General features: G+C 39.4%; 2 protein-coding genes across 4 annotated transcripts; one reads left to right on the forward strand and one right to left on the reverse strand.

Annotated features, from left to right (window-relative positions):
* Positions 1 to 13: 13 nt before the first annotated feature.
* pkd2 (polycystic kidney disease 2) lies at positions 14 to 11,434 on the reverse strand. Of its 2 annotated transcripts, none has more exons than XM_004549367.6 (15): positions 10,499 to 11,434; positions 9,955 to 10,068; positions 9,138 to 9,271; positions 8,103 to 8,353; positions 7,777 to 8,001; positions 6,789 to 7,017; positions 6,534 to 6,704; positions 6,231 to 6,412; positions 6,011 to 6,131; positions 5,805 to 5,903; positions 3,656 to 3,777; positions 3,427 to 3,544; positions 3,117 to 3,277; positions 1,611 to 1,758; positions 14 to 1,216 (listed from the first exon to the last, which is right to left on the reverse strand). In XM_004549367.6, exons 1-15 carry the CDS (start codon positions 10,917 to 10,919, stop codon positions 1,007 to 1,009), a joined length of 2,706 nt encoding a protein of 901 aa, XP_004549424.1. In that variant the 5' UTR covers positions 10,920 to 11,434; the 3' UTR covers positions 14 to 1,006. The 2 variants fall into 2 exon arrangements, with proteins under 2 accessions (XP_004549424.1, XP_004549423.1); XM_004549366.6 differs by having other exon boundaries at positions 3,117 to 3,280.
* A 5,622-nt stretch (positions 11,435 to 17,056) lies between these two features.
* g3bp2a (G3BP stress granule assembly factor 2a) lies at positions 17,057 to 26,939 on the forward strand. Of its 2 annotated transcripts, none has more exons than XM_004549369.6 (13): positions 17,057 to 17,255; positions 18,968 to 19,086; positions 19,168 to 19,249; positions 19,604 to 19,777; positions 20,167 to 20,257; positions 20,377 to 20,482; positions 20,600 to 20,780; positions 21,078 to 21,179; positions 21,707 to 21,809; positions 21,913 to 21,972; positions 22,083 to 22,214; positions 22,344 to 22,462; positions 23,620 to 26,939. In XM_004549369.6, exons 2-13 carry the CDS (start codon positions 18,992 to 18,994, stop codon positions 23,890 to 23,892), a joined length of 1,518 nt encoding a protein of 505 aa, XP_004549426.1. In that variant the 5' UTR covers positions 17,057 to 17,255; positions 18,968 to 18,991; the 3' UTR covers positions 23,893 to 26,939. The 2 variants fall into 2 exon arrangements, with proteins under 2 accessions (XP_004549426.1, XP_004549425.1); XM_004549368.5 differs by having other exon boundaries at positions 17,058 to 17,255; positions 22,344 to 22,471.
* The last annotated feature ends 919 nt before the right edge of the window (positions 26,940 to 27,858 follow it).

Here is a 27,858-nt window from a genome sequence, read left to right on the forward strand (position 1 = left end):
AATCACAACAACAGTTTTCTCAAAGCGCTTTAATTTGTATGGTAAAGACCTACAAATAATACAAGGAAAAGCCAATAATCACATTACCGTCTATGAGCAAACACTTGGAGACAGTGGAAAAGAAAAACTCCCTTTTAACAGGAAGAAACCTCCAACAGAACCAGTCTCAGGGAAGTTTGTGGGTGCAGTTTATTTTCTGTTCAGATCAGTAGACAGTATGACTATTATTTGATTCTGCTTTGAAATAATGACTCATCTGTAATACTGTATATAATATGTGATTTCTCTCTCTTTTTATATATATGTTTTCTTGTAAAGTGAGATAAAACCAAGTAAAGTCCCCCTGATGTATTTTGATAACACTTTATTTGGCACAACAGATTTTTTTTTTTTAAAAAAAGGAAAAATAATGCATGGGTTTCCCATGAACACTGGATGCACTCCAAATCGAAGTTTGTTTAAAGTTACAATATGTATCATAAAACGATAAGCTAATTCATTGGAAGGATGAGTAAATGTGACAGGAAGTGCCACGCTTGTACCTACTGCATATTAAAATGATGAAAAAAGTAATCAGCAACATTATTATTCATAGAAAGGGCTTTTGTGTAAATGCTAATAATTGTGCATACAGCGATCGAAAGCATGTAATATTAAAATCATACACTGAATTCTGAATATACTTGCTCGCTGGTACATGCGTGTGTAATACTGTGGTGTAATGATTAAATCCTTCACTGTTCCTCAGCACCTTGTCTGTTTTGTTTACCTTTCGTCATCTGTCAAAATAATACGTGAGACTGAGTAAAGACCCTTTGCATGTGACAGCCTCTCTCTTTCAGTGCATTTGTGTATACCAGGTGAGGTGCATTTGACTTCCTCTCTAATATGTCGAGTAAGTTAAACACCTTCCATGAGCTTTAGCACATTCTGCTGCAAAACAAAGACCCACATATTAAGTTAGGATCCAATAAAGTTTCTTTGCAGAGTTCAGCATGCCAAGTCTTCACACATGGCTGCTCCCATTCACGCCTGTGTCGAGGCCGTCGGTGGACAAGGACGAGGAAGGGCGAGGCCGCGGGCCAACAGGAGTGGCCGGCTGTGGGTGGCTGACCTGTGAGACCATATCATCGGACTCCCAGCGCTCCAGTTCCTCCCTGACGAGCCTTTCCATCTGCTCTCTGTGTGTGTCTGTGTCCCGCCCCAGATGTTCATCCTGACAAACGGAAACAGATTAAATGTCAAACTATGTTAACGTCAGCTCAACCCACACGTATTCATCTCGTGAGTTTATCCAGTTAACTTATAATAACTCATTCTGAGCTTCTTCCTGAATGTAAGGCAAGTATTTAAAAAAAAAAAAAAAGACTCTTGCTTAAATCCTAAATGTTCGATAGTGTTCACCACAGTGTTCATCACTGTTCGAGGGAGTGACTGAGAGTGATGAACCAAACAATAAAAAATACCTAAAAACCTCAAAAACTAGAATACTGTTTTAAAACTCAACTGAGGGGAGCTGCAGGGTGCAATTCAGCCATAAGTCAACACTACAAATGACGCATTCAGTCATGTGATAACATTATTAACATAATAACATATTAACACCTCACCTCCATGACTCCATCCAGCAGCCTGCTCACCACGTCTCTTCTTTTAAGATTAGCTCTCTCCATGACTTCCAGCTTGACAATCACTGAATCGATCTTCGACACTATGCTGCCGATAGAGTGCTCCATCCTGTCCACGCGTCTCACCAGCCTGCACAACAAAGAATGATTTTCTCTCTTGTTGTTAAATGTCATATAGCGCTGCAGCTGCTATCACTCAGAACAGCATGAAATACTACGACGTGACACACAATACCCATTTTTGCCTGCCAACATTAGCTGATGAGTTTAGCTGATGACAAAATTAAATCATTATTACATTATCAGTCTTTGTGTACAGCACGTGTTGGCAGATATGCAAAGGGACGATGCTAACACATCTGCAGTAATACAGATGCAGTTTCGCTAATGTCCAGTGCTGCATATACACCGATCGGGCATTTCTTTATCATGGCCCCTGTTAGTGGGTGGGATATATTAGGGAGGAAGTGAACATTTTGTCCTCAGAATTGACGTGTTAGAAGCACAAAAAATAGGCAAGCATAAAGATATGAGTGAGTCTGACAAGGGACAAGCTGGACAAAAACTGCAGCTCTTGTGATGTGTTCCTGGTCTGCAGTGGTCAGTAACTATCAAAAGTGGCCCAATGTGAACCAGTGACAGGATGATAGATGGTAAGGCCAAAATGATGCATGTGGGGAGTGAAGGCTGGCCCGATGCATGTGGTGTGATCTGATCCAGCAGATGAGCTACTATAGCTCAAATTACTGAATAAGTTAATTCCCCAGATCTCAGTCTAATCAAGCATTTGTGGGATGTGCTAGACAAAGTACTCCGATTCATGGAGGCTGCACCTCGTGACTAACAGAACATAACGAATCTGCAGATACCACACCTTTAGGGGTCTATTGGAGTCCATGTCTCAATAGGGGGGAACAATATTAGGCATCTGGTTATTATGTTATGCCTGATTGATATCTATTTATTGTCATCAACCACATAAATTTAATACAGTAGAGTTGTAGTTCACTGACAGACACAGCTACTGTTACGAATAAATATTTAACTTACTATAATAAATACTGACAGTTAACAAATCTGTAATAAATCTGGACCTTAGATCTAAACTTGAACTTGCAGCTTCTTGTTGTTGTTGTTTTAGTTTCTGGAATTGACAATAAACTTCGCCTTTAGTCTGTCCAACACTCTTAGGAAATCTGTCAAGACTATGTGTTCATTAATATAATAAAAATATATTTAAAAAATAATTATTTGTTCCTGGCAAAATGTTTTCATGCTGCGCAAGTTTAACCTATACTTCAGGATGTTCCAATGTTTCACAATCACCAAAAACTGTCATCAATTAGACTTCATTCCATGCTTACATCCAGTTATCACCATGGTCCTTTCTCTACTAACTGAGTCTGCCCAGCAGTTTATTTATTATTATTATTTCTTTAAATATCATTTACTGATAAATCTGAGGAAGGAAAAAAAAAAACTTCATACACTTGAAACTCCTCATACGAGACACCCCCAGAGCTGCTGCCACGACGTCGAGAGCTGTGACCACTGTCCTCATCGTCGTCCTCCTCTGAGTCATCCTGGGTACGAGGGAAGCTCCGCCCACTGCTGGGTCGAGTCAGCGAACTGCGCTCCAGATCCAAGTCCTCCTAGCGTATGAGCAGAGACACACTGAACATCTGCTGTTGTGGCTGCATTGTTGCACTTATGTGCAGATTGTCTGATCAGTTACTGAAATAACACTCTTTTCTTGTTTTACCAAATGGTAAAAATAAAAGCTTGGGACTTCACTCACTCTCTCTTTCTCCAGGTCATCTCTCATTTGCTGGTGTTCATGCTCTGTCAGCTCCTGATCACCATCCTGATCGTATTTGGCAAAGATGGCCTGAATCTCTGCATCTGTGTGACCCTTTCTGATGAAATTAAGAGACAGTACACACTGAAGACAGGCTGCATGAGTGTTATATTCAACAAACTGAGCACAACAACTCTGAGGGATTTTAGCAGAATTAGAGTTTCCTCACCCTTTTAGATCCTGACGGAGTTCATCAAAGTTCAGTTTCCCCCCAGCTTGACGCAAACCGTCTGAGATGTCATCTACCGCTGTCTTCTTTAGTCTCAGCTTCATCAAAGCTTTGTTACAACTCTGGGGGAAGGAAACCAGAGAAATATTTCAAATTACATTTACAGTAATATAAATGAGTCTCTTCCATAATATACTGACAGCGACATAGGGGGGAAGAAACAAAGTACAAATACTTCGTTACTGTACTTAAGTAGAATTTTCAGGTACCTGTACTTTACTTGAGTAGGTCTTTTTTCTGACAACTTTTTACTTTCACTCCCTACATTTTGAAACAAACACAGTGTGTTGCTAGATGCACTGATCGGGGACCACTTTTAATTTTGTTGTACCTGTGACAATGATAATAAAGTTATTCTGATTCTGATTAAACGTCCAGCAGGGAGAGAAAAGAAAGCGCTAACTTCACTCAAAGATGGAGAAAGATAAGAAAGACAGGAGAGGAAGACGAGGTTGGATTTAAATGTAAGGACTGCTCAGTGGGATATCATAAACTGGAACTTTAAAGCTTACATGTAAGTCCTCTTGTTTTAAAATCAAATATCGTGTCTGTCCATGTGACATGTGTTTTCACATTGTTATACATGCTGCAAAAAACAGAGGGAGACTAAATGTGTTGTTTAAAGATTGAATGAAAAGACTCTGCAGTTTAGTGCGGGATAAACAGGTTACTTTGCTGTACTGTGGTGGATTTAAAGGTTCTCCCACCTGCTGAATCCCATTTTAGCCTCTTCCCTACTAATTTTCTAGTTTAGAGGCAAAGTCTCTACAATGGAGGAAACAGAAAATAGTGCTATTTTTTTATACTCTGAGTACCTTTATTAGAAATACAATGTAGAATGAAATAAAGTTTGTATTTCTATGTACTAATATTATTTTATAATTACATTATACATAGGGCGATCGTGGCTCAAGAGTTGGGAGTTCGCCTTGTAATCAGAAGGTTGCCGGTTCGAGCCCCGGCTCGGACAGTCTGTCGTTGTGTCCTTGGGCAAGACACTTCACCTATTGGTGTTGGCCAGAAGGGCTGATGGCGCAATATGGCAGCCTCGGCTACAACTGTAGCTTGCCTCCACCAGTGTGTGAATGGGTGGATGACTGGGTGTGTAAAGCGCTTTGGGGTCCCTAGAGGGGACTAGTAAAAGCGCTATACAAATACAGGCCATTTACCATTTACCATTAGTATAATACAAGGTTCAGTTAGCTTAGCACAAAAATAACTGGTAGAAAGGTCCTTCAAAGAGCTACTTTGAGTACATTTTAGAGCCTGTACTTTTTTACTTTTACTTGAATAAAGAAGTTGACTCAATGCTTCAACTTTTACTGGAATATTTTTTAATACCCTTTAGTTATACTTAAGTACAGAATGTCTGTACTTCTGCCACCTCTGGACAGCAATAGAAACACATAACTGCAGTCCTACCACTTTTTCTCAGCAAGGAAAGCCTGAAAAACCTCACAAAAAGCAGAAAATACTGCCCACCCAACACTCCACACATGGTTCAGATAGATTCAAGAGAAAAGCATCAGTCTTTTTGTTAAAACTACAAAGCAGAGTTTTTACACTTGAATGCACCACAGCAAGACCTGATGTCTAACCATTTTCCGCATAACATCATCATTATGAAACTTAATTTCTTTTGACTGGCTGCTCTTTGCATTTCTTTGAAGACAGAAGTTGTGCTTTAAAGCCCCGCCCCCATCTCAGCCACATCCAAATTCACAGCTCTGATGTCTGGAGTTTTTACTTCCCACTAACTGATGAAATGAAAGTCATGGTTCTCCCTATTTATTTAGATACAAGCTTCGACATAACAGCCCAGATTCGTTCCAAGGTGCCTGCTCAGGTGAGAGGACATGGCCTAACTGATCTTTAATATGAGCATCAAACAACATCACAGTAAATATACAACAGACGACAAAGTGTGTCATAATACTTCCCCTGTTAAGATTCAGTCACACCCAAGAAATCACACTTTCAGGTGTACATGCTTATACTTATTATTATTATTATTATCAAAGCCAAAACCAATTTAAAAGAAATCTGCCTTAATAACAAATAACAATGAAATAGAAATGTTGTTCAATACCTTCTTAATAAGGTCTGTCATTTCCATCTCAGACCTCTGTTGGGACATGTCAGCCTTCACCTCAGAGTATGTGTCATTGATAATAGCCAAGAACATGTTCTATGTAAAAAATAAAGAGAGAAAATATTGTAGGATAACTGAGCATTAATTTTAAAACCCAGAACAAAGGTTACTTATTTAACAAATCACGTGGATTCTCTACTTACCATGAGAATAAAGAAAATGAAGAAGACAAAGGTTGTAAAGTATATAGGTCCAACAACTGGATGAGCTTTTTCAATTTCTGAGAAGTTAAAGTCTCCCAAAATGATACGAAACTGGGTAAATCTATGCAAACAAACAAATAAAACATTTTAAACAACAATAGGAAATAACACTGGTTTGAGGTGTTCCTACATTCATTAGCTAAATTTTCAAGGCTCTTACATGCTGGCTTGGAAAGTGCTGAAATCGTTGACTTGAGTTCCAAACACCAAGTAGGCCAGCTGAGCGTAAGCCAAGAAAATGATGAAGAACATGATGGCAAAACCCATGAGGTCCTTGGCACAGCGAGACATGGTGCTGGACAGCTGACTCATGGTCTTATTGAAGTTGATGAACTTAAAAAGCTGAGAGGAAGTGAGACAGTGTTCGCATTAGTCGACTCTGCTGCATTGGTGAATTCCACTAAGTGTTCCTTGAAGGTCTCTTGGATGAATAATGAAGTAAAGGAAGAAGATTTTTTTTTACCTTGACCCAGGAAAAGAAGACAATAACCGCAGCCATGTTGTTAAACTGAACCTGCAGGTTGGCTAAAGGCTCAAAGCTGGGGTGAGCAGTGTGGTTCTCCAACAGGCCTCTCAGCAGGTTTCCAACCATGGCTGTTCTCGTTATGTTCATAATAATAGCAACAATGCTCAACTGAAAGAAACAAACAAGTGAAAGTCTGTGAATATCAAATCAAATCAAATTTGTAATCATCCTAAAATTAACCTTGATGCCCACCGTGACAATAAGAACATCGAGACAGTTCCACAGGCTCTTGAAGTAATGTAGGCGGTGGATGCGGATCTCCAACACTTCCTCCACCACATAATAGAGAATGAATAGGCAGAAAGCCACTTCACACATCCCAACAAAATAGTCCCAGCTGGATACGTATCGTATCAGTCGCACCGTCTGGAACTGCCAAGAGGTCACTACGCCACCAGTAGCAGGGAACTCTGCCAGCAACCTGACAAATGCACCACATTTAGTCAGCTATTGCAACGGTAGCTGGCATTGTTATGTTGTGGAAACAAATCAAACTAAAGTGTGTAAATCAAGAATCTGGCTGATGATAAGTCAGGAAGGAGCATGATTAGGTTTTCTAATCCTCATTAACAATGGAAGGCAAAGTAGATTTAAGTTGGTGAGTATTTTCCTCAGCAACTTCCTTCTTGGATTTAGCCATGTGTATACATCCATACTAGTCACCACCATTGAGGTTCAGCAAAGTAATGTGGATAGGCACCGGGTGATAACCATATGCTACCACACACATTTTAGTTAACAGAATACTAAAAGCTTTTTACTTTTTGTTAAATTCAGTTTAAATTCAAGAATCGAATCCAAAAATAGGCAATTTGACCTAAGGGCATTTTTCACCATTTCTGCTTATAAAGACCTTAAAACTAATAGTCCAGTCATACAAGAGGAAAATCTAAAAAATGATATATTGAAAAGAGGGGTCTATAGTAAATTTATTCTGTGCTGCAATTAAAACTGCAAATTTATTTTTAGATTTACTTTGTTTTATTTTCAAATTGTGAATTTTCAGTAGCAAACTCAGGAAACATTAAAATTAGGCATTTTCTTGAAGATATTTGTACCTACGTTTAACTATAATAATGATTTCAAAGTATGTTATCTGTAGTTTTGTTATTATAGTTTCAGCTCAATAAATCTGTTACAACCCAACATTATAATTTATGACAAGGCTATTGATTCTTACCTGGCGATGCAGAAAAGATTTATGTTGCTGTTGTAGACAGAGAAGTCGAGGAAGACTGCCCTAGTGCCTCTGTCCAGCCACAAGTGATCTTTCAGAACCTGCAGCTGGATGGCTGACTCCTCTTTGGTACGAGACAAGTCTTGGTAATATCCTCCACCTCCATATTTAGACACCTGACCTGAGTAACTGCTGCTATTCATCTCGCTTTCTGGGGTGTACAACCACCTGACAGAGGCCAAGAGAGAAACATACAGGATGTAGATAGTAATATATCTGCATCCCATATGATACATATTTATGTAACCAATTTAAACTCATGAACTTACGCGGTTCCATTCTTGGGACCAAAGGGGGCAGTATCCTCATTGGTCAGGGTGTATAGGTTGTAGCAGTCCTGGACCTCATCCCTCAGATCTTCATGGACAGAGCAGGTCTCATTGTGGACCTTGACCTGTCGGAGGCGCGGCACCCCAAGAAGGAGGTTCTCGTAGTAGATAAGACTCTGATTCTCTGGCAGGCTCTTATTATTGTACCACACCTCCCAGTACATGCCATTGAGGAAAGGTCCCTCTGTGAACTGAGAGTATAGGGCAGACAAAGGCATGAAGAAAGATCTTTAATTCTTGTAATCAAAAGTGTGGTTTATTACTAAGTTTGCACTGATTGAACTGATGGACACCAACTTCACAAGACTAAAACTGCCATGCACTTTTAAAATAAAGAAATAGTTCACAGATGAGATCAACACCACACTCACATGTATTTGATAAATATGAACCGAAAGTTAAAGTTTCTTAGCTTAACACAAACTAAAGATCAAGGTCAAACTTATTTATATAGCACATTTCCAACAGCTCATACTACATATACAAAGTACTATACAAACTAAAGAGCAACTAAACAAGGAAAATGCACGACAATGATGCAATAAAAACAACAACAACAACAACAACGAATAAAAACAACAACGATGACTGAAGCTGTTAAACAAATAATATATTTCTGTAACGCACAAATACAACCCCTGGGATAGGACCAAGTCCAGTATGTGTCCTTTTTCATGAGTGGGGACAGTGACCCATTGTGTCAGGTTAAAAGAGTCATTAACATTTAGAAAGTCCTTGACCAGGGATTTAGCATCACAGCAGACATGAATATTAAAATCATCACTATCACCAAATCACCAAAATCAGAAACTTCAAATGCATCTCATCAGTAGGGAGCAAATAAGCATTAGTTGAAAAAGTTGACTTTAAAGTACTCCTTTAAACATGACCTTCCTTTCTTGAGATGTTGTGAAATGATAACAAAACTGCAGAAAAGTAAAAGACATCAACGACAGGATGAATGTTACACTTTACCTTCCAGAAATCCTCCATGGTTGACAGGCTCCTAAAAGTAGAGGGGTCCCCGGCAGACAGCCGCGTGTCCAGGAAAAGCTGAGACATGACTTTGGTGTAATGGTACATATTTACACTCACCATCCCATAGGTCACTGCAGAACAAATCAGGATATGACAGGAAAGAGAAGGAAATTTCTATTAGCACCAGCATCAATGACACAGTTTACATGCACTCTGACTGTGTAAGGACCCTATGAACATTTAAATTCAAAATTAGGCTGAATCTACTTTTAATTTTGTAATGCATTATTATTCTCTGCAGTTTTTCAGTAGTTCTGGAAAATGCCTTTAACAGTCGGGCTCAGGCTGGCAAAATAAGCCTTAATGGTGTCTGCCAGGAAATCATTTCCTGATCCACCCTAAACCACACTTTGGCATTTTTTATTGCAGCAAGAAGAGAGAAGGGAAAACTTTACTATGAGTTCTTTTTATTTTATTTTAACTTTCTTCCCAAACATGCCACTTCTTTTTGCCATTTGAAATTTGTGCTGTTTTTTGAATTTATGCCCGTTGACAAATGCTGAAATTTAGATTTTCTGCCAGACTCATTAAGCTGTGAGTATGGAAAGTAAATTTTCAGCAACAGGACAGATGCCACATTTTAAACAGCTGTCCATGAGTCACTCTCAGTTCAGTCCACAACTGTTATCTGGAGCTTAATTTATGCTATCTATCAGGGGGATCTCCTAAGTATTTCTTAATAATGATCAAAGTAATAAGTCACTTCTGAGGAACTACTCCTAAAGGACACAACAAGACTCGCATGTTTACTTACAGATACAGATGGTGATCAGGAATGCGATATATGTGAGCATCTCCCTCAGTACATTCCTGAGGTATCTTTCTCGACTGCTGTCACTCTCCTCCATCAGCTCTGTGCCCCACAGAACTACAAAGGAAACAGTTAACTATTAACGTGCAACATTTACACAGAGACAAAATGTGCAACTATCTCAGGAAAGTTTAGAAGAGTGACAACACTCGAGGCTTCCATCTTTGCATAAAACCTTATATACATGAGATAAATAAAGGCTATGACACATCAGGACAATATTAGTGCAATTATTGAACTCAGATTTACTGATAACAATAGAGAAGAAAGCGGTGGTCATACAGAATTCAAACATATATGTGATTCCTTACTTTAATGGACGAAAATAAAGTATTGTTTTTTATTATGCGTGCATCGTCTTTATTAACAGTTACAAAGTAAAAACACAAATAACACTTAGTAAAAAAAAAATAGCATGACTGTCAGTGAACCGTACAAGTTTTTTTGGCGTTATTCTTTACAATAAGAATAAAAAATCGTCACCTACTTCTGATTTTCTGGAGTATCTGCTTCAGACAGCTGGGGTGCCCATGCCTGTCTTGCTGCTCCAAAGTCGGGGTTGGATAGAGTCCTCCTCGGGGGATGTTGGTGCTGCTGCCCCCACGGTTGTAGCTACCCAGACCGCTGCTGCTGCAGCTGCTGCCGGAGGTCGTGGACGCCGACCTTCTCCCGGGACTCGCTTGAGGCCAGTCTGCTTCCATGATCTCGTCCTCTGGTTCAAAACCCGGGTTATCCCGGCTCCACGCCTGTCGCGAAGGTGGGGACGGGGTGCCTACGACTCCACCGAGACCCAGGTCTTGATGCTGGATGTTCTCCATCTCTATCCCTTCACTTGAGTCGAGTTTGTTTGCCGACCTAGCAGCCTGGCTCTGAGGCAGCTGCTGGGGTCTGACTCGAGATGAACTCATGGTCCAGCTATTATTATTATTTATTTATGTATTTTATTATTATAATATGGTGCGGGCATGCGAAAAAGCTAAATGTTACCCATAAACAGCAGTGACTGAAGCTTTCAGAGGTGACAAACTAAACTGTTAAACGCCTTAAAAAAACAACCAAACAAATAAAGCAGAAAATTAGTCAAATGGCCAATTGAATGAGATCACAAAACCTTGCCGTGTGCGTAAAATTCACGGTAAAGAGATCTCAGTAACGATGTCCTGCTCCTCATAGCTAATGCAGTAGTTTCCACCCTCAACAAACCGTTAGAAACTTCCCGAAAAGTCCCGTGAAAAACGACGTCCGTTTCAAAGTGATGCCTTTAAAGTGGTTAAAGTTGTTAGATAAACAGGTATTTGGACTGAACTGTCCGCTGCATTAAAATGCCGTGTTTACGTGAAAAAAAGAAGTTTTCTCATCCCGGGACAGCCATCTTGTTCTTGTTACTCTTCCCCAAAAAACTCCTTGGGTTGGACTCGGGTTACAGTAGAAGTCATGGCGTCGCAGTAAAGGATGGAAAATACCACAGGGGGAACTTTTTTTTTTTAATGAAATTGATATAATTTTTTTTAACCCCAATGTCTTAATAAAACTTAACAAGATTTCACTGTTTGGATTTACAGCGTGTAAAAGGTGTAGGGTTGTATTTAATTAGTAAAACCCAGAATTCAGAATTTGAAAAAAAGTTGTAATTTTATTTGAAAACTTTTTTTTTTAGCTTTCTTTTAACAACCAGTAAGCTTTGCACTTACTGAAAATGTAACACAGGTTTTATTTATAAAGTTACACAAGCGCTGCGTGTTTGGGTCTGTGGTTGCTATGGCAACAAGGCACTGGGCTAAGAGGAGCGTACTGACAGGAGGTCAGAAATTTCAGTGCTCCACATGCAAAAAACAAACCAAACCAAACAAAAAACCCCGTCAAAATCAGCGGGAACTATATTTGATCTGCTGCATTTTAGCTTCTAAATAAAATGCATGATCATGGCCGTAAATTGGTCAAGCTGACCCTTTGGTAATAACGTGCTTTCACACTGGGCTTCTGTAGTTATACATGGGTGTAACAACAACTCTAAAATCTCAAGCACATATTTAAAAACAAACTCCACAAACAAACATGGTTTCAGTAATTTTGTTTAGTTAGGTAATGATGTTAACCTACGGTCTGCTCTCCATTTTGTTAGTTAGTGTGAATGCTTGAAAAGCATTCACAGTATTGTTCTTCTAATCTTTATTATTATTATTAGTGTGAATGCTTGAAAAGCATTCACAGTATTGTTCTTCTAATCTTTATTATTATTATATTTTATCTATTCCGTACGTTTTTTGAAAGCCTACTCCTTCAAAACCGTTCAACTTAGAAAAACCATTCAAACATCGTTAGATTCCTATTATTTTGGACATGACTGCTTCTATTTTTCTCATTTTTAACATTTATATTTTTAATTTTATTCAACTTTATTCAACAAAAATTTCCCATGTATTTCAATGGGGAGACCCTTCAAATTCTCATTCAACTTACTCATTTTTAAACTCTTACTACTTCCACATACATTGACATAGAGCCACCATTCAAACTTTAAAACGAAGACAAGACATTCAACTATTCAACTTGTATTTATCTTTTCAATATCTATTATACTTTTTCTTCAGTTCCAGTTTAAGTTTCATGATGTTTTTTCAGCCGTTTCAGAGTTTATAATGGGTGTGTATGGGACGGAATGTTGGGGCTAGAGTGAGGCAGCTCAACTGCTAGAGTGAGAGGAGCAAAAAAATTAATCTTAAAATCTTTTTTAAAACTGCTGCTGTGTCCGCAGCGTTTGCTCTACAGGTATGATTTTACCCTCAAAACGTAGCCATGGCTGTCCTCTTTCATCCAATGTGTTTACTATTGTCCTAGGTGTTACGGTTCTCTCATAAATGTCACCAATGCACAGCCTCCTCCTTCCAACTCTTCCATAGACTCTAATGTTAAAATGGCTCAGAAGGTTCGTTTGAAAATCAGAAGAGCATGGTGTCTTTACACTGTCACCACGTCCATATAATAAACTCCACAGGCATGAAAACTGAGAATTAGGTAGACTAGACATTGCTGTCGCTCACGGTGAAAGAATTTCGTCAATACGACTTTTACTTTTCATTTGGGAGCGATTTGTTTCGGCCTGACTTTTCTGTTCATTTTAAGCAGCAAAAGTGAGGTGCATGTCTGTGTACGTGTGTATGGAGCCCTTGGGTGCAGTCACTATAGCAACCAGGCTCACACCTGCCTGCTTAACGAGCTCTCTCTCTCACTCTGCCAAGATTCATCTTAAACACTTCTCTTTCAACTGCTGCTGTGTCCACAGTGTTAAAGCCATCATTTTACCCTCAAAACGTCGCCATCGTTGTTCTTTTTCCAACATCTTGTCTTTCAAAGCTCAGAGATGTAAACTTTTTAAACTGTGTGGGTCCAAGTGGAGGGATCACATTTTAGTCATTCAGTGATTCAAAGAATATGACCTTTTAATATTCTTTCAGATGTTTTCTGACTCTAAATGTTCTTTTCTCATTTCTTAGGTTTTTCTAATTTACAATTAAAACATTTTCAGCTTTTTTCCAACTTCTTCTTCTGTGTAACCTTCAGCTTTTAGCAGTTCAGCACTGTTGTTTTCAGGTTAAATTCAGGTTGTTTTTTTTTTTTTTTTTATCTCATTCAAAATTTTTAACTCAAAATTCAGCAATTAATTCATTTCAGTCCATACATTCAGATTCAAGCATTCACACTGCAGTTTCTTCAGAAAATGCACTTTCTAGTTATATTTTATCTATTCCGTACGCTTTTTGTAATCCTACTCCTTCAAAACCGTTCAACTTAGAAAAACCATTCAAACACCGTTAGATTCCTATTCTTTTGGACAACACTGCTTCTATTTTTCATATTTTTAACATTTATATTTTTAATTTTATTCAACTTTATTCAACAAAAATTTATAATGTATTTCAATGGGGAGACCCTTCAAATCCTCATTCAACTTACTCATTTTTAAACTCTTACTACTTCCACATACATTGACATAGAGCCACCATTCAAACTTTAAAACGAAGACAAGACATTCAACTATTCAACTTGTATTTATCTTTTCAATATCTATTATACTTTTTCTTCAGTTCCAGTTTAAGTTTCATGATGTTTTTTCAGCCGTTTCAGAGTTTATAATGGGTGTGTATGGGACGGAATGTTGGGGCTAGAGTGAGAGAGCTCAACTGCTAGAGTGAGAGGAGCAAAAAAATTAATCTTAAAATCTTTTTTAAAACTGCTGCTGTGTCCACAGCGTTTGCTCTACAGCCACCATTTTACCCTCAAAACGTAGCCATCGCTGTCCTCTTTCATCCAATGTGTTTACTATTGTCCTAGGTGTTATGGTTCTTTCATAAATGTCACCAATGCACAGCCTCCTCCCTCCAACTCTTCCATAGACTCTAATGTTAAAATGGCTCAGAAGGTTCTTTTGAAAATCAGAAGAGCATGGTGTCTTTCCACTGTCACCACGTCCATATAATAAACTCCACAGGCATGAAAACTGAGAATTAGGTAGACTAGACATTGCTGTCGCTCACGGTGAAAGAATTTCGTCAATACGACTTGTACTTTTCATATGGGAACGATTTGTTTCGGCCTGACTTTTCTGTTCATTTTAAGCAGCAAAAGTGAGGTGCATGTCTGTGTCCGTGTGTATGGAGCCATTGGGTGCGGTCACTATAGCAACCAGGCTCACACCTGCCTGCTTAACGAGCTCTGCCTGCCACTCTGCCAAGATTCATCTTAAACACTTCTCTTTCAACTGCTGCTGTGTCCACAGTGTTAAAGCCATCATTTTACCCTCAAAACGTCGCCATCGTTGTTCTCTTTCCAACACCGTGTCTTTTAAAGCTCACACTTTTAAATTTTTTAAACTGTGTGGATCAAAGTGGAGGGATCACATTTTAGTCATTCAGTGATTCAAAGAATATGACCTTTTAATATTCATTCAGATGTTTTCTGACTCTAAATGTTCTTTTCTCATTTCTTAGGTTTTTCTAATTTACAATTAAAACATTTTCAGCTTTTTTCCAACTTCTTCTGTGTAACCTTCAGCTTTTAGCGGTTCAGCACTTTTGTTTTCAGGTTAAATTCGGGGTTTTTTTTTTTATCTCATTCAATATTTTTAACTCAAAATTCAGCAATTAATTCATTTCAGTGCATACATTCAGATTCAAGCATTCACACTGCAGTTTCTTCAGAAAATGCACTTTCTAGTTATTATATAATTTAATTTGTATTATGTGTTTTCATGTGTCCAAACATTATGGAAAAAAATTTTCTCAATACTTTTGGAGGTTAAAAAAATGCAACTTCAGATTTTTTATTTTGTGTCTTTCCAGCACTCTAGTAAGCCATGATAATGGAGGTGTTACATGTATAATGCACCGATGATCAGGCTCTGACTTTCTCTGCACTATACATCCTAAATTAAAAACAAAGATATATGATATTAAAAAAAACAAGCTTGTCTGATTTCCAGATTGTAGATATTAAAAATGTACAAGTCACCCATCTTACAAAATAATTATTTCGACTTTAACTTTATATATTTTTTAAAACATCAAATCAGCAAAACTTTGCCTATTCACCTAAATTTAGTAAACCAAACTGTTTTAAGAAACATTGTAAAAGTATTAAATCAAGCTTTTGTTTCTATTTACGTCAGTGACAAAACACATATATCAACCACCAAGCAACCAAGATTGATTATTTTTAACCTTTCCCTACATTTTGTGCAGGTTTTTATTCTTTCTTTTTTTTTTTTTTACCAGCAAAGAAAAAAATGTCCCACAGTAACAGGCATTAAGCCTGTTTGACCACATGGTGGTGCTTAATATCCACTTTTGGGAAACCCAAAATCAAAGATAGAGTTAAATGTCAGAAATCATGCTTCACTGTTGTTTCATCGGTTTAAATAACCTCACTTTTGGTGTCAAGTCTCAGTTAAGTTTCACAAAGCTTTCTTTTGCTCTGTCTCCACAGGTAATTAATCCGAAGACAGAGAAACATACAGTAAACATCTTAGAGCAGAACAGTCAGTGCACACAAATCAAAATAAACTAACAACTTTGACTGAGAAACGGTCCTGCCCTGGTGTACTGGAAAAATATTATGTCATCTTTCGACTGATAGAGATGAGTTTCTTCTATAGTTGTCAGGTGGGTTTTCATGGACTATGATGCCTGCAGACAACACTGTAATCAATAGTGAGAATAGGGAGCAGGTGGATGAGTTTAAATACCTAGAACAGAGAACAGAGGGTGGTGGCAAGTGAAAGGAAAGGTTTACAGCATGGTAGTGAGACCTTCTATGATATATGGTTTGGAGATGGTGGGACTAAGAAAACGACAGGTAACCAACGTACAGGTGGGAGAGCTAAAGATGCTGAGATTTTCTTGAGAGCGACCAGATAGAAACTGAGTACATCAGAGGGACAACTCGGGTTGAGCAGTTTGGAGACGAGGATAAATGGGCAAGGCTGAGATGATTCGGATATATGAAGAAGATGGATAGTGTATATGTTGGACAGAGTACTGTTGAATATGCAAAGATTCATGGATGTAACGGAGGACATGCAGAGGGTAGGTGTGACAGAAGAGGATACTAGTGATAAGGAGAATTAGAGGTGGACCCCCTAAATGGAACAGCTGAGAATAAGGAGAAGAAGTTGTTCACAGTTAGAACTGGTTTGTAATGAGATTTTTACCAAAAGAATGCGTTGTAATCACAGAATTATGGATTTGATATGCACGTTTAAACAGTATACAGTATGCATGTTATTATGCATGCAGTATGCATGCTACAGACAATTACGTATATATCAACATAGACGATATCAAAACACCGCAAAAACCTCAATGCAGGGCAACTAAAGAGTTTAAAAACACTCCTGTCCATGAGTACCGTTTCAATTACGCTCCACACGTTTGCGGATAGTTTTGTAGGGGCGTGGTTATTTATCTGACGTCACTCTCTTTGTTGCCCAGTGTAATCAGTCCATTGGCTGAATTTGTGTAATGGGGGTTCCCAGCCCCGGATTGCAGGGGTACAACAATAAATCGAAGCTATCGCTTTAAATCTTCAATCTCTGGTAGAGCAGAGATCATAAACTGTCAGTGAGAGCAGCGTGGGAAATCGCACAGTATCTCATTTGGGATTTTCTGTAATTCAGAACCCTTTACAGTCGGTTGCTCATAATTATTTATTACACACCATTCTGTCTACATAGATAGGTCTTTCACAAGGTAAGTTAGCATTCCTCTAAGCTAATGGTTACAGCATCAGCTAGCCTAATGTTAGCTGCATTGTGTAGTTACACCGCAACTATTCCAATCGATTACAGCCAGTAATAATTCAGAGTTGGCGACTAAAATGTGTCATTATTGTGCAAATATTCCACATTAGCTGTGTGGTTAGACGTTTTAACTCTGAATCAAGTTAGTTAAATCGTCTTCCTTTGTTGTCTCTGAGAGCTAGCATTAGCTCTTAACTTGTTTCATTGATAATAGCTGGACACTCAGGCGTTGGCTAATAGAAGTGTGAGGGAGCTTTATCTTACTTGGGCTTTGTAACAAATTTTAAAAGAGTGAGTGAATAGTATCAGTAGTGGAACCTCTCTGTTGGTTAACTACAATGGCAAATGCCTTAGCCATTGCTAACGCCGGGCTTAACATCAGGTCGGCTTGATTTACCCGAGCTCTGCCTTCAAACAGCCTGCTAGTTGTATGTATGTGTGGATGTTGTCTGTTTTCCAGGGTTGCGTGTAAATGAAATATGCCCGCTGTCTGAACAAGTGGTCCCTGTCGAAAGAAAAAACGACGACGCCACAAGTCAGCTAACGCTAGTGTTAGCCAGTTAGCAGTGTCGCAGGCTCTGAGTTTCGATTCAGTTTGCTGGGCTCGTGTTAGCAGTTTACGGTGACAGCAAAGAGGCCGGTAGTGGCATTCATATTCATTCAGTCCACTATATAACGTGTGTCAGCTTAACGACGTTTCAGTGCTCATTAATCTTCTAGAACTGGCGCACATACGGTGCTGTTTTTGGATCCGTCTGTTAACGTGATAAACGTGAATGATGACAAAATGTGGTTAGACGAAAAGGCCCTTTATAGCAGGCCACTCATCTACATATGGTTACGCAGATATAACACATGAACGTGATGTATAGTTGCAACTCAATTTAGCGGTAGTTTCGCTGGCTTTCTCCACTCGTTAACCAGAGCACCTGCACTACTAGCTTCCCTTTTTAATCATCAGCTGGTTTCCCTCTTTGTCTCATTGGATAGACGTGATGGCGCAGTTGAATGTCGGCTAGTGTATTAGCCAGCCAGCTAAACAGTCAGCTGTCTTGCTTTTGGTATGGAGTTAATGTTGGTTTGATGAAACGTGGGCCTAGACGACGAAAACGAAGCGCTTTTCTAGCAAAGAGGAGCCCTTTCTGTACTTCCTGTACTTGCTGCTCAGATACATCCATGTTTACCTCAGGCACTGCAACTGCGTGTGCTCAACATGGACTTCCTTAAAATGGCCTGACCGCAAACAATGCACGATGCGCTTTAACTGATTCTGAACTTCATTTTCTGTGTCCGTCACTCGGTTGCCACTCTATTATGACTGCCTAGCTTAAGCCAGTGCTGTAAAATGCAGATGTAATCCTAGTGGAGGAATTTTGAGTGTTGCTAAAAATATATGGCCGTTTTTGTTTTGTTTTTTTGTTTGTTTTTTTTAGTTATGCACGGTGTTGTTTAATAGTATTGAGTTATCTTAAGTATTATGTGGTAGGCTTTCCACGATGTTTTTCCACAAACTAAATATTTTCACTTTTTCTAATGTGGTTTAGGGTATGTGTAATCACCAACTGAATGTTTAAATGCATGCTCTTCACGGTATAATAACTAAATCCTGGTCGTTTTTTGTTTTGTTTTTGTTTGTTGTTGTTTTTTTTTTTTTCATTTCAGCACTTAATATTGTTTACCAAAGAAATGGTGATGGAGAAGCCAAGTCCCCTGCTTGTAGGGCGGGAGTTTGTGAGGCAGTATTACACACTCTTAAACAAAGCACCAGATTTTCTGCACAGGTAATTGCAAAATGTTTACATGACAGTCTATTTGATGGGAAATTTGTGCATGGGTAATGATGCTTTTTAACTTGCGATTAGGTTTTACGGGAGGAATTCTTCCTACGTTCATGGAGGACTCGACCCAAGTGGAAAGTTGGCAGAAGCAGTGTATGGGCAAGCGGTAGGTACTGTAGCCCCAGTTCATTAATGGGGTAATACTTAATTTTAGTGAAATGTCATTTTAATGGAATTTAAACGTTTTAAATAAGTCGCTGTCTGCAAAGAATATATGTACGGGGAAGTAAAAAAAATGGTATTATTAAACTACCAGAGGTAAAAATACCATCTTGCATCCTGAGCTGATGTATACTTATAAAATTAAAACACACTGGGTAAATTCTGCTGATTTTTAACCTGCCAAATTAGTAATTAAAAGTTTGAGAGTCTAGAAATAAGATTCCTATTTTCCTAGTTCCTTCATTTTCTCTCTTTTTTTTTTTTTTTTTTCTTTTTCTCCCCTCCCTGCATATTTTAGGAAATCCACAAGAAGGTCATGTCGCTGCAGTTTAGTGAATGCCACACAAAGATCAGGCACGTGGATGCTCATGCCACACTGAGCGATGGAGTGGTGGTACAAGTCCTCGGAGAACTGTCGAACAATGGTCAACCCATGAGGAAGTTCATGCAAACGTTTGTGCTTGCTCCAGAGGTGAGTGCTTCTACCTCTTGGTGCTCCCACTTGTCTCAAAGTGGCCTCACAATAAAGGGAATAAGTAAATAGTGTTAGGATCTTGGAAAGAAAGCGACTAGAAGTTTTGTGATGACATTTCACCTCTCATCCAAGAGGCATCTTCAGTTCTGAATAATTGATGAATATCTTTATGAAACTCGCTACTTATGAAAAGTACAGTTGCTTTCTTTCCAAGATCCTTAAACCACCATGACCTGGATGACTGAAAACCTACAAAGACTAATAAATTCTTATCAGGGCTACACAAGACCAGCCTAATTGAAAAGATATACATGAAGTACTGTAACATGTGCCGTTTGTGTATAAATATTAAACAGTTTTTCTTTTCTTTTTTTTCATGTTCTCAGGGTTCAGTGGCGAACAAGTTCTACGTCCACAATGACATCTTCTGTTATGAGGATGAGGTTTTTGGAGACTCCGAAGCTGAGCTTGATGAGGGTGAGATTTTCATGAGTGACTTTTCTTTTTCTTAAAACTAGTGAGTTTAAGTAGATGTTCATATTTTAAAGTGCTCTTGTTTTTTTTGTTTGTTTTTTTTAACTATTTTGCTTCTGCAGAATCGGAGGAGGAGGTTGAAGAGGAGCCAGAGGAGAGGCCGACTTCCCCTGAACCACTTCAGGAAAGCCCAAACAGCAGCACCTATTATGAACCTCACCCCGTCAGGTACGCAGAACTTGATTAGAACTCGGTGCAATCAAATGTAAGATGAAAGTCTCTCAAATATGATCCGTCTGCAGAGGTGACACATTTGTTTCATGTTTCCTTATTTGTGGTCTGCAGCAACGGAGTTGAAGAGCCCATGGAAGAACCAGCTCCAGAGCCAGAGCCGGAACCCGAACCAGAGCCCAAGGTAGAGGAGACGAAGCCCGAGGTCGAGGAGAAGGTTCTTGAAGAGATGGAGGAGAAGGCACCCTCACCAGTCCCTGTGGAGTCTCCACCAAACACCCTGGAGCCTCCCAAGGTGAGGAGAAATTACTTCTTAGTGGTTTCCATCTCATATTACAAGGGGCAATACAAGTTCATTGAATCTAAAGTGATGCATTTAACATTTTAGAGAATAACAACTTTACTGTGATCCAGTTTTAAAGCCAGAAGGAAAAACAATGCATTTTGTAATGTTAAGATGCACAGAGCAGGACGATACAGAATCCACATGGCACTAATGCGCTCTAATCAAAGTTACAAACATTGATATGACAGTGTGGCTGTTGAGCATTATCAGTGTAGCCCTAATGATGCGTTACTGTACTCCTAACAGCCTTTCTCCTGGGCCTTGGTGACCAGTAAAAACCTGCCTCCTTCTGGCACAGTCACCTCTTCTGGAATCTCACCCCATGTTGTTAAGGCTCCAAGCTCACAGGTAAATAACTACCATGAGTTTATTAACTTAAAAACCAAGAGAGCTTGTTGTAAATTAAACCTTAATAATGAGATACTGTAGGTGCCCCTCTGATAGGTGTAGGCCCTTCTTAGAAGTCTCTTGCAGTGCTCATTTCAAACGTGCATCACATTGAATGTTTGTGATGAAGAAGAGCAATAACTTTGGTACACATGTGTGAATGACCTCTGCTCATTGAAAAGGACACTAACACGTGTTTGGACTTTTCCGATTTCATGCGGCAAACAAAATAAAAATTTTCATTTGGAACCAGGCATATTCAGCATATGCAGTCTCCTCAAGGAAAATATGGAGGAAATTCAGCAATTCTTTAAAACCTGAAGCAACCGCTTGAATGCTAACAACCAATATGTTGAACAACCAGTAAAAAGGAAAAGTTTTGTCAGGAAAAGATCAGAATGACATACAGCCCCAGCACAAAAGGACAGATTTCTGTCTGATCCTAGATAAAGCTGAGATGATATTAATTTCTCATTTGCCTTGTTTAGCCCAGAGCCGATGCAAAGCCGGAGACACAGACGGCACCTCTTCGCCCCAGAGACCAGCGCACTCGCGACAGACCACCCTTCACTCCACGGGGTCCCAGATCTGGTAATGCTAACACCGACCTCCTCAGATTGAAGATTCCTCTGTTTTGGTTTTTTGTTTAAATCTGGTTTATTTATACTATCTGTACGTCTGTGTTGCTTTTTAGATGGCGTTGCTTCTTCAGACTCTCAAACAGGAAAACAGCACTTGAGTTTTGTGAACAAAGGTAAATATTACTGTTTAAAGCACTTGTTTTATTTCTTACTGAGAACATTTTTCAGTTGTTGATCCGATGTGTGATTCTACATTTTCATTGCCTGTTGTTCTGATTTGCAGGTAGCAGGGGCGATTCAGAGTCTGGTGACATGGATAGCAGGCGAATTGTTCGGTACCCTGACAGCCACCAGCTTTTTGTTGGCAATCTTCCACATGACATTGACGAAAACGAGCTCAAAGAGTTTTTTATGAGTATGCTTTTAAATATATATATAATTATTTTTTTAATATATTTATTTTCTTCCACATTAAAAAAAAATATTCAAAATTGATGAATTTTTTATTTTATTTATTTTTTTAATTTATCCCCTGATCTTTCAGCATATGGAACTGTGGTGGAACTGCGAATCAACACCAAGGGCGTTGGTGGGAAGTTGCCTAACTTTGGATTTGTTGTCTTTGACGATTCGGAGCCTGTGCAGAGAATCCTGGGGGCCAAGGTAGAAGGGGCATGTATCAACATTTCATTACCCACTTTGTTTCATTTGGTGGTGGATTTTGGTGACACGCATTGCTACATTTCATTTGATGCTAGGGTTCACCTACGTGCTCAGATTGAATACATACTGATTGAAACATAAGTCATTGTTTTCTGTGATATATTTGTTTGCATCCCTTGTCCTGTCAGTCACATATTGAGATTTTAAATATGCAAAGAGGAAAGCAAGATGACGAAGTCAAATTGCTATCGTGTCTCCACCCAGAGAAAGGAAAAAATTTCAAGGGTCTTTTCCTTGAGTGTGTCTAGACTGGTTTCAGACTTTCTGTTCTCTTCCTGATGGCTCTGTGAAAAATCTTGTTCTGGCTGCTTGCACTAGTGCATCTGCAAATTAGCCACTGACAGACAAAACACAACTCTGCTGTCAAACTGGCCAAGCATCATCATGGGTCTTTATCAGTGTCCAATCCTGAATCTGTGACATCCAGCCTAGCACATGTTTGTTTTGTTTTCTCTGTGAATCCATGATGAGACGATAAGCAGATGTGTTACTGCAATTCCCTGAAGTCTCTGCACTACCTTATGCCTGCCCACTAAAAATTGGGGGACCACAGTAACAAAATGTCTGCACACCACCAAACCCAGTCAAAAGGTTTTGCCTCTTCTTTAACAAAATTGGAGTTCAAGTTAAAGAGTGGCCATTTTGACACAGTGGAGAAGATCCAGCACACAGACGCATAAGTGCAGGTGTAAAGAATCATATTTTCAGGGAGTGAACAAAAATGGCAGCTCTGCCTCAACCAGTCCTGCAGACATGCTCAAGAGTCCTTTTTATGGGGTGGGGAAAGATTTTGCTGTTTGAGGCTGGGGTTATCAGTGATGCCCACGAGACAAGAAAAATCCAGGAAATTGCATTTGATATCGAAATTGATGCCATTACACAGTAGCAGGTAATAGTGGGGTTTTATTGGTCAGTGAGGTGGTAAGGATAAACCTTAAAAACACGCTTTTCAAGTTGGCAGCAATGTCAATCTCACCAGTGTCCTTTCACTCTGGGTCGCTGCCACCTGAATGAAACAGACCTGGAGAGTAATGCTTAAATAGTCTGGGAGAGGAGCAAAGTGAAACTGACCGTGCCCTTCTTAATTTTCCCTGCAGCCCATCATGTTTCGAGGCGAGGTGCGTCTGAACGTGGAGGAGAAGAAGACGAGAGCAGTGCGTGAACGAGAGACCCGTGGGGGAGACGAACGTCGGGACATGAGGCGCAACGATCGGGGTGCCGGAGGTTCACGAGGCGTCGTGGGAAGCGGGATGATGCGTGATGGAAGGGGACCGCCGCCTCGTGGTAGCATGGCCCCCAAACCCGGCATGGGCTCTGGAAGGGGCTCCAGTGGCCAGGGAGAGGGCCGCTTCACGACCCCTCGTCGCTGAAAAGAGCGCCCCTCCTCACTTCAAGTGTGGAAGTAGTATCGTGTTCTTCATCTTCAACCGTTCTCGTTAACGAAAAGAAATCTTCATGTATAAAAGTATATATTTGTTTTTGTTTGGTTTTTTATTTTATTTTTTTTGTTCCCTCTATGCTTTGGAATGTGACACAGCCTGTCAACCATTTGTTTGTGAAATAGACAAAACAAAATAAGCAAACAAAAAAATGTCGCTTATTAGTTGTGAGCTGAGCATCCTTTTCAGGTTTCTCAAGAATTCGCAGACTTTAATTTGTAAATTTGCGAGAAGAAGAAGGAAAAAAAGGCAAACCAACCAGGAGTAATCTGCCACATTAGGAGGGACTGATGAGACTTAACCACAATAATACAGCCCATCAAAAGAGATTATATATGCCTTGACTTAACTGGGGCGCTGCTTCAAGAATTCCCCTCTATTGCACATTTTATATGGTATGGTTTTCTGCCCGTCACAGGTCGAGAAGAGTGAGATGCAAAGTTCTGTGCAGTTCCTGGGGGGAAAGCTTGCCTTTTACTTTTTCTTTTTTGAGAGACCACTGCTTCAAAATTGCATAATGCTCTCATCAATATGCACTAATGGGTACTTTTGTCATGTTACGTTGACATCCATGCTCGGGACGCAGCTGGAGAGACCTGTTTTGTCTCAAAGCGATACGACTTAACCGGGGCAGGCCTCACTCGCAGCCTGTCGGCTGTGACCAATGTACTTTTCACATTTTTGACCCAAAACAACCTTTCGATTACTGCTGGATGGACAAGATAAACAAATCTACATGACACTTTTCTCTCATTTATGAATCAAAAAAAAATCCTCTAATCCTGGACTTACACCCGATGAGTGAGGAAACAAAGGATAAATGAGAAACAAAGCTGAACAATAGAAGAGTAATAATAATGATGGCGGCTTGCTCTTGTTCTGTTTTCTTTCTTTGTTTTTTTTTTTGTTTGTTTTTTTTCCCCTCTTGAGTGTTTAGTTTTTTTTTCTTCTTTTTTTTTTTTTTTTTTTTTTTTTTTTAGTCCTGCCAGCTAGACTGCGAAACTGGGATGGTCAACACCTCTCTCCCTCTTCCCTCCCTTCCTGTCTTAAGTGCGGAGTAATTGAATAAATGTACAGCAAAAATCATAGTTTACTGTATGTTTCGCTTTTCTGTGTATATCCATTTCTCTCTCGACTTGATAAAAGCATGATGGTGCCTTCTCTTTCACCTTTTCCAGTCTTACTAAAGCTAAAAGTGGTTTGGGGCTGCTACACAGCTGCTCTTTTCTTTCTTTTTTTTTGAACTGGTATCTGCTGAGAGCAGATTTTTTGGGGGGGAAAAAAAAAATACTTGCAGTATTCATAAGATTTGTTTTTCAGGTGCATATTTCATTTTCCATACTGTTTTATTACTACAGATAATCTGCTGTGAGTTTTGTACATTTGTTGTAATTGTGTGTCGTGGGTTTTGTAGAGACAATAGGGGCCTCATGCTCTGTTTTGTTAAAACAGCAAAGAGGTGCAGCCCCACATCTTAAGAACTTCACCCTCCAAAAAAAAACAAGGTACATTAAAAATGGTGGCAGTGAATTCTTGGTCTTTTGGTTTAACAGGTCATAGCTCCGCACGACCACGATTTCATTGAACTGACGCTTCGGCGATGTCTCAGAATAAAATTCAGACACTGGCCGTAGTTTTGATCGACTCATGGCAGCAATCGGGTTGACCCCTGGACTCACAAGTTGTCAGACTGTTGTTTTTTTTTGTTTTTTTTCCTCAGCAACAATTTTTGTAAAGATCTGTATGCGTGGGGCTCGTCGGTCCCCTCCAGCCTACAGACAAGCAAATAACTGCACTCACTTTTCTAGCGTTAAAACATTTGTATTTTCATATGCTGATTATTCACTGTGCATATTTTGAGTTATCTGAATGCCATACATGTCAGCTCCTCCTTGTCCATTAGCATTTTTCTTTCTTTTTTTTTTTTGTTACCACTCTAAGGGAGGGAAGACCTTTTGGTTTCGGCTGGAAAGGAAAACGTGTTTTTCTTTTTTTTTTTTTCTTTTGTTATCTTGCACTGAAACGGGAAGTAAAATGATGATGTAGCATTTTTCTTGACAAATATACTAATGAGGTCTTCCTTGTCTGGTGGTTTTGCACTATTTCCAACATTTCTGGGACAATCTCGTCAGTCTCAACACAACAACCTCTCCAAATTTCTCATCTGGCTGCAAAAAAGAAATTGCTCTTCGTAATTAGTGTGAAATCTCTCCTTCTCACTCGCAGTTGAAACAAGACGTGGTAAATAAGTATGGTATCGTCAAGGTAGATTTTCACAGTCATGCTTGGTAATTTTGTGGTATGTTTTCAGATGTGGAAATGGCTTTTAAACTTGGTAACAGCTTTTGACCTAACATTGCAGAAAAATGACAGCTCTTTGGTCCTCGAGTGCCTCAGCCCACCCACCCCCTCCCCACCAAATGTCTATTTGTCAGGTAATTGCTTAACGCGGGCACTTGACTGCAATCATACTTTTTACAGCAACGGTCAATGAAGAGAGTGGTGAAGAAGAGCCATCATGCTTTCAAACCGATCTCGTGCTTTCTCCATGTCAGTGGTGGTAAAACGTTCGAAGGTAGAAATTTATAGATGGGTAATTATTTTCTCGCTGAGGTCTTTAACGACTCATCCCTCTCGAAACTTTAAAGGATCCTCGAAAGGAAAAAGGAAGAAAAAGTGTTAATTTATTTTTCTGTGATTTAAAAGTGCAGTTAATGGATCCTCATTGTAAATCATTCCAACCCTTTTTTTTTAATGGAAATAGAAGTATCTTCTTGGCTTTAGCAAGTGTGGTAAACATTTGGCTGCCATCTTCATTTTACTGTGTTTACCCTTGTTGCTATTACAAAACTGTTGTAGGTGGAGACTTTTTTTTCCCCCCTTTTTTTTTAACGTTTAGGTCCTTATTTTATTTTTCTTTCTTCCTTTCCATTTTGAATGTGTTGGAATTAACATACAATAAACTACTGATAACATCACCGCTCATACCGTTTGTCATGTTTACAGGAGACTCCCCTCGTTGGCCGTGTAAAGTTTAAGCCTCCAAACACAAACTATATTAAACATAGGGTTGTGGAGGAAAAGAGAGACTCCCTGTAAAGTTTCTTGCAAAATTGCTTCTCAAAATAGCCTTAAAAGGTGTCAGAAAGTCTTAAGCTCGCTCATACAAACTCATTTTTCTCTCTTCCAGTTTTTTCCTGTTAGTTTCTGTAAGTGGTTGATGGCTGTCAGCTAACATTTTTAGTATCTGTAACACTGGAGCGATAGATGGAATTGTTAACTCCACCCATGCATCAGTTTCCTGCTGCTTAATCCTAATACTAAAACTGATTAGTTCTATTATTAGGATTGCTAAATTATATTACAGTCCCTGGCTACGTTATTCTTGGTGCTGATATTTACTCGGCCAGTCGCAAGGCAGCAACTGAGTGCATTTTGGCATGTAGACACGACCTGCTGAAGCCCAAACCGAGCATCAGAATGAGGAAGAAAGGTGACTTTGAACGTGGCTTGGTTGTTGGTGCCGGACGGTTTGGTTTGAGTATTACAGAAGCAGTTAATCTACAACTTTCCCACACAACCACCTCCAGGGTTTACAGACAATGGGCCAATAAAGAGAAAAATATCCAGTGAGCAGCAGTTCTCTGGGTGAAAATACTTTGTTGATACCAGACGTCAGAGTAGAAGGGTCAGACTACTTTGAGCTGATAGGAACAACAGTGAGTCAAATAACCACTCATTAAAACAAAGGTGTGCAAAAGGCATCTGTGAACACATGTCGAACCTTGAGGCAGACGGGCTACAGCAGCAGAAGACCAGACCAAGTGCCAGTCCTGTTACCTAAGAACAGGAACTAAAATTGGACAACAGAAGGTGTTAAAAAAATATTGCCTGACG

Source organism: Maylandia zebra, linkage group LG6, assembly GCF_041146795.1.
Source record: "Maylandia zebra isolate NMK-2024a linkage group LG6, Mzebra_GT3a, whole genome shotgun sequence".
In the NCBI taxonomy this organism is placed as follows: Eukaryota; Metazoa; Chordata; class Actinopteri; order Cichliformes; family Cichlidae; genus Maylandia; species Maylandia zebra.

What these genes read in the sequence shown, in the direction of transcription:
- pkd2 (XM_004549366.6), bottom strand. Translation starts at nt 10,919, where the DNA reads ATGAGTTCATCTCGAGTCAGACCCCAGCAGCTGCCTCAGAGCCAGGCT. An exon ending in GGTCCCAAGAATGGAACCGC is followed by an intron (nt 8,002 to 8,102) that starts GTAAGTTCATGA and finishes GGCCTCTGTCAG; the next exon opens with GTGGTTGTACACCCCAGAAA. An exon ending in CTCCGTCAGGATCTAAAAGG is followed by an intron (nt 3,545 to 3,655) that starts GTGAGGAAACTC and finishes TAATTTCATCAG; the next exon opens with AAAGGGTCACACAGATGCAG.
- g3bp2a (XM_004549368.5), top strand. Translation starts at nt 18,992, where the DNA reads ATGGTGATGGAGAAGCCAAGTCCCCTGCTTGTAGGGCGGGAGTTTGTG. An exon ending in CGTTTGTGCTTGCTCCAGAG is followed by an intron (nt 19,778 to 20,166) that starts GTGAGTGCTTCT and finishes TCATGTTCTCAG; the next exon opens with GGTTCAGTGGCGAACAAGTT. An exon ending in TCCACGGGGTCCCAGATCTG is followed by an intron (nt 21,810 to 21,912) that starts GTAATGCTAACA and finishes GTTGCTTTTTAG; the next exon opens with ATGGCGTTGCTTCTTCAGAC.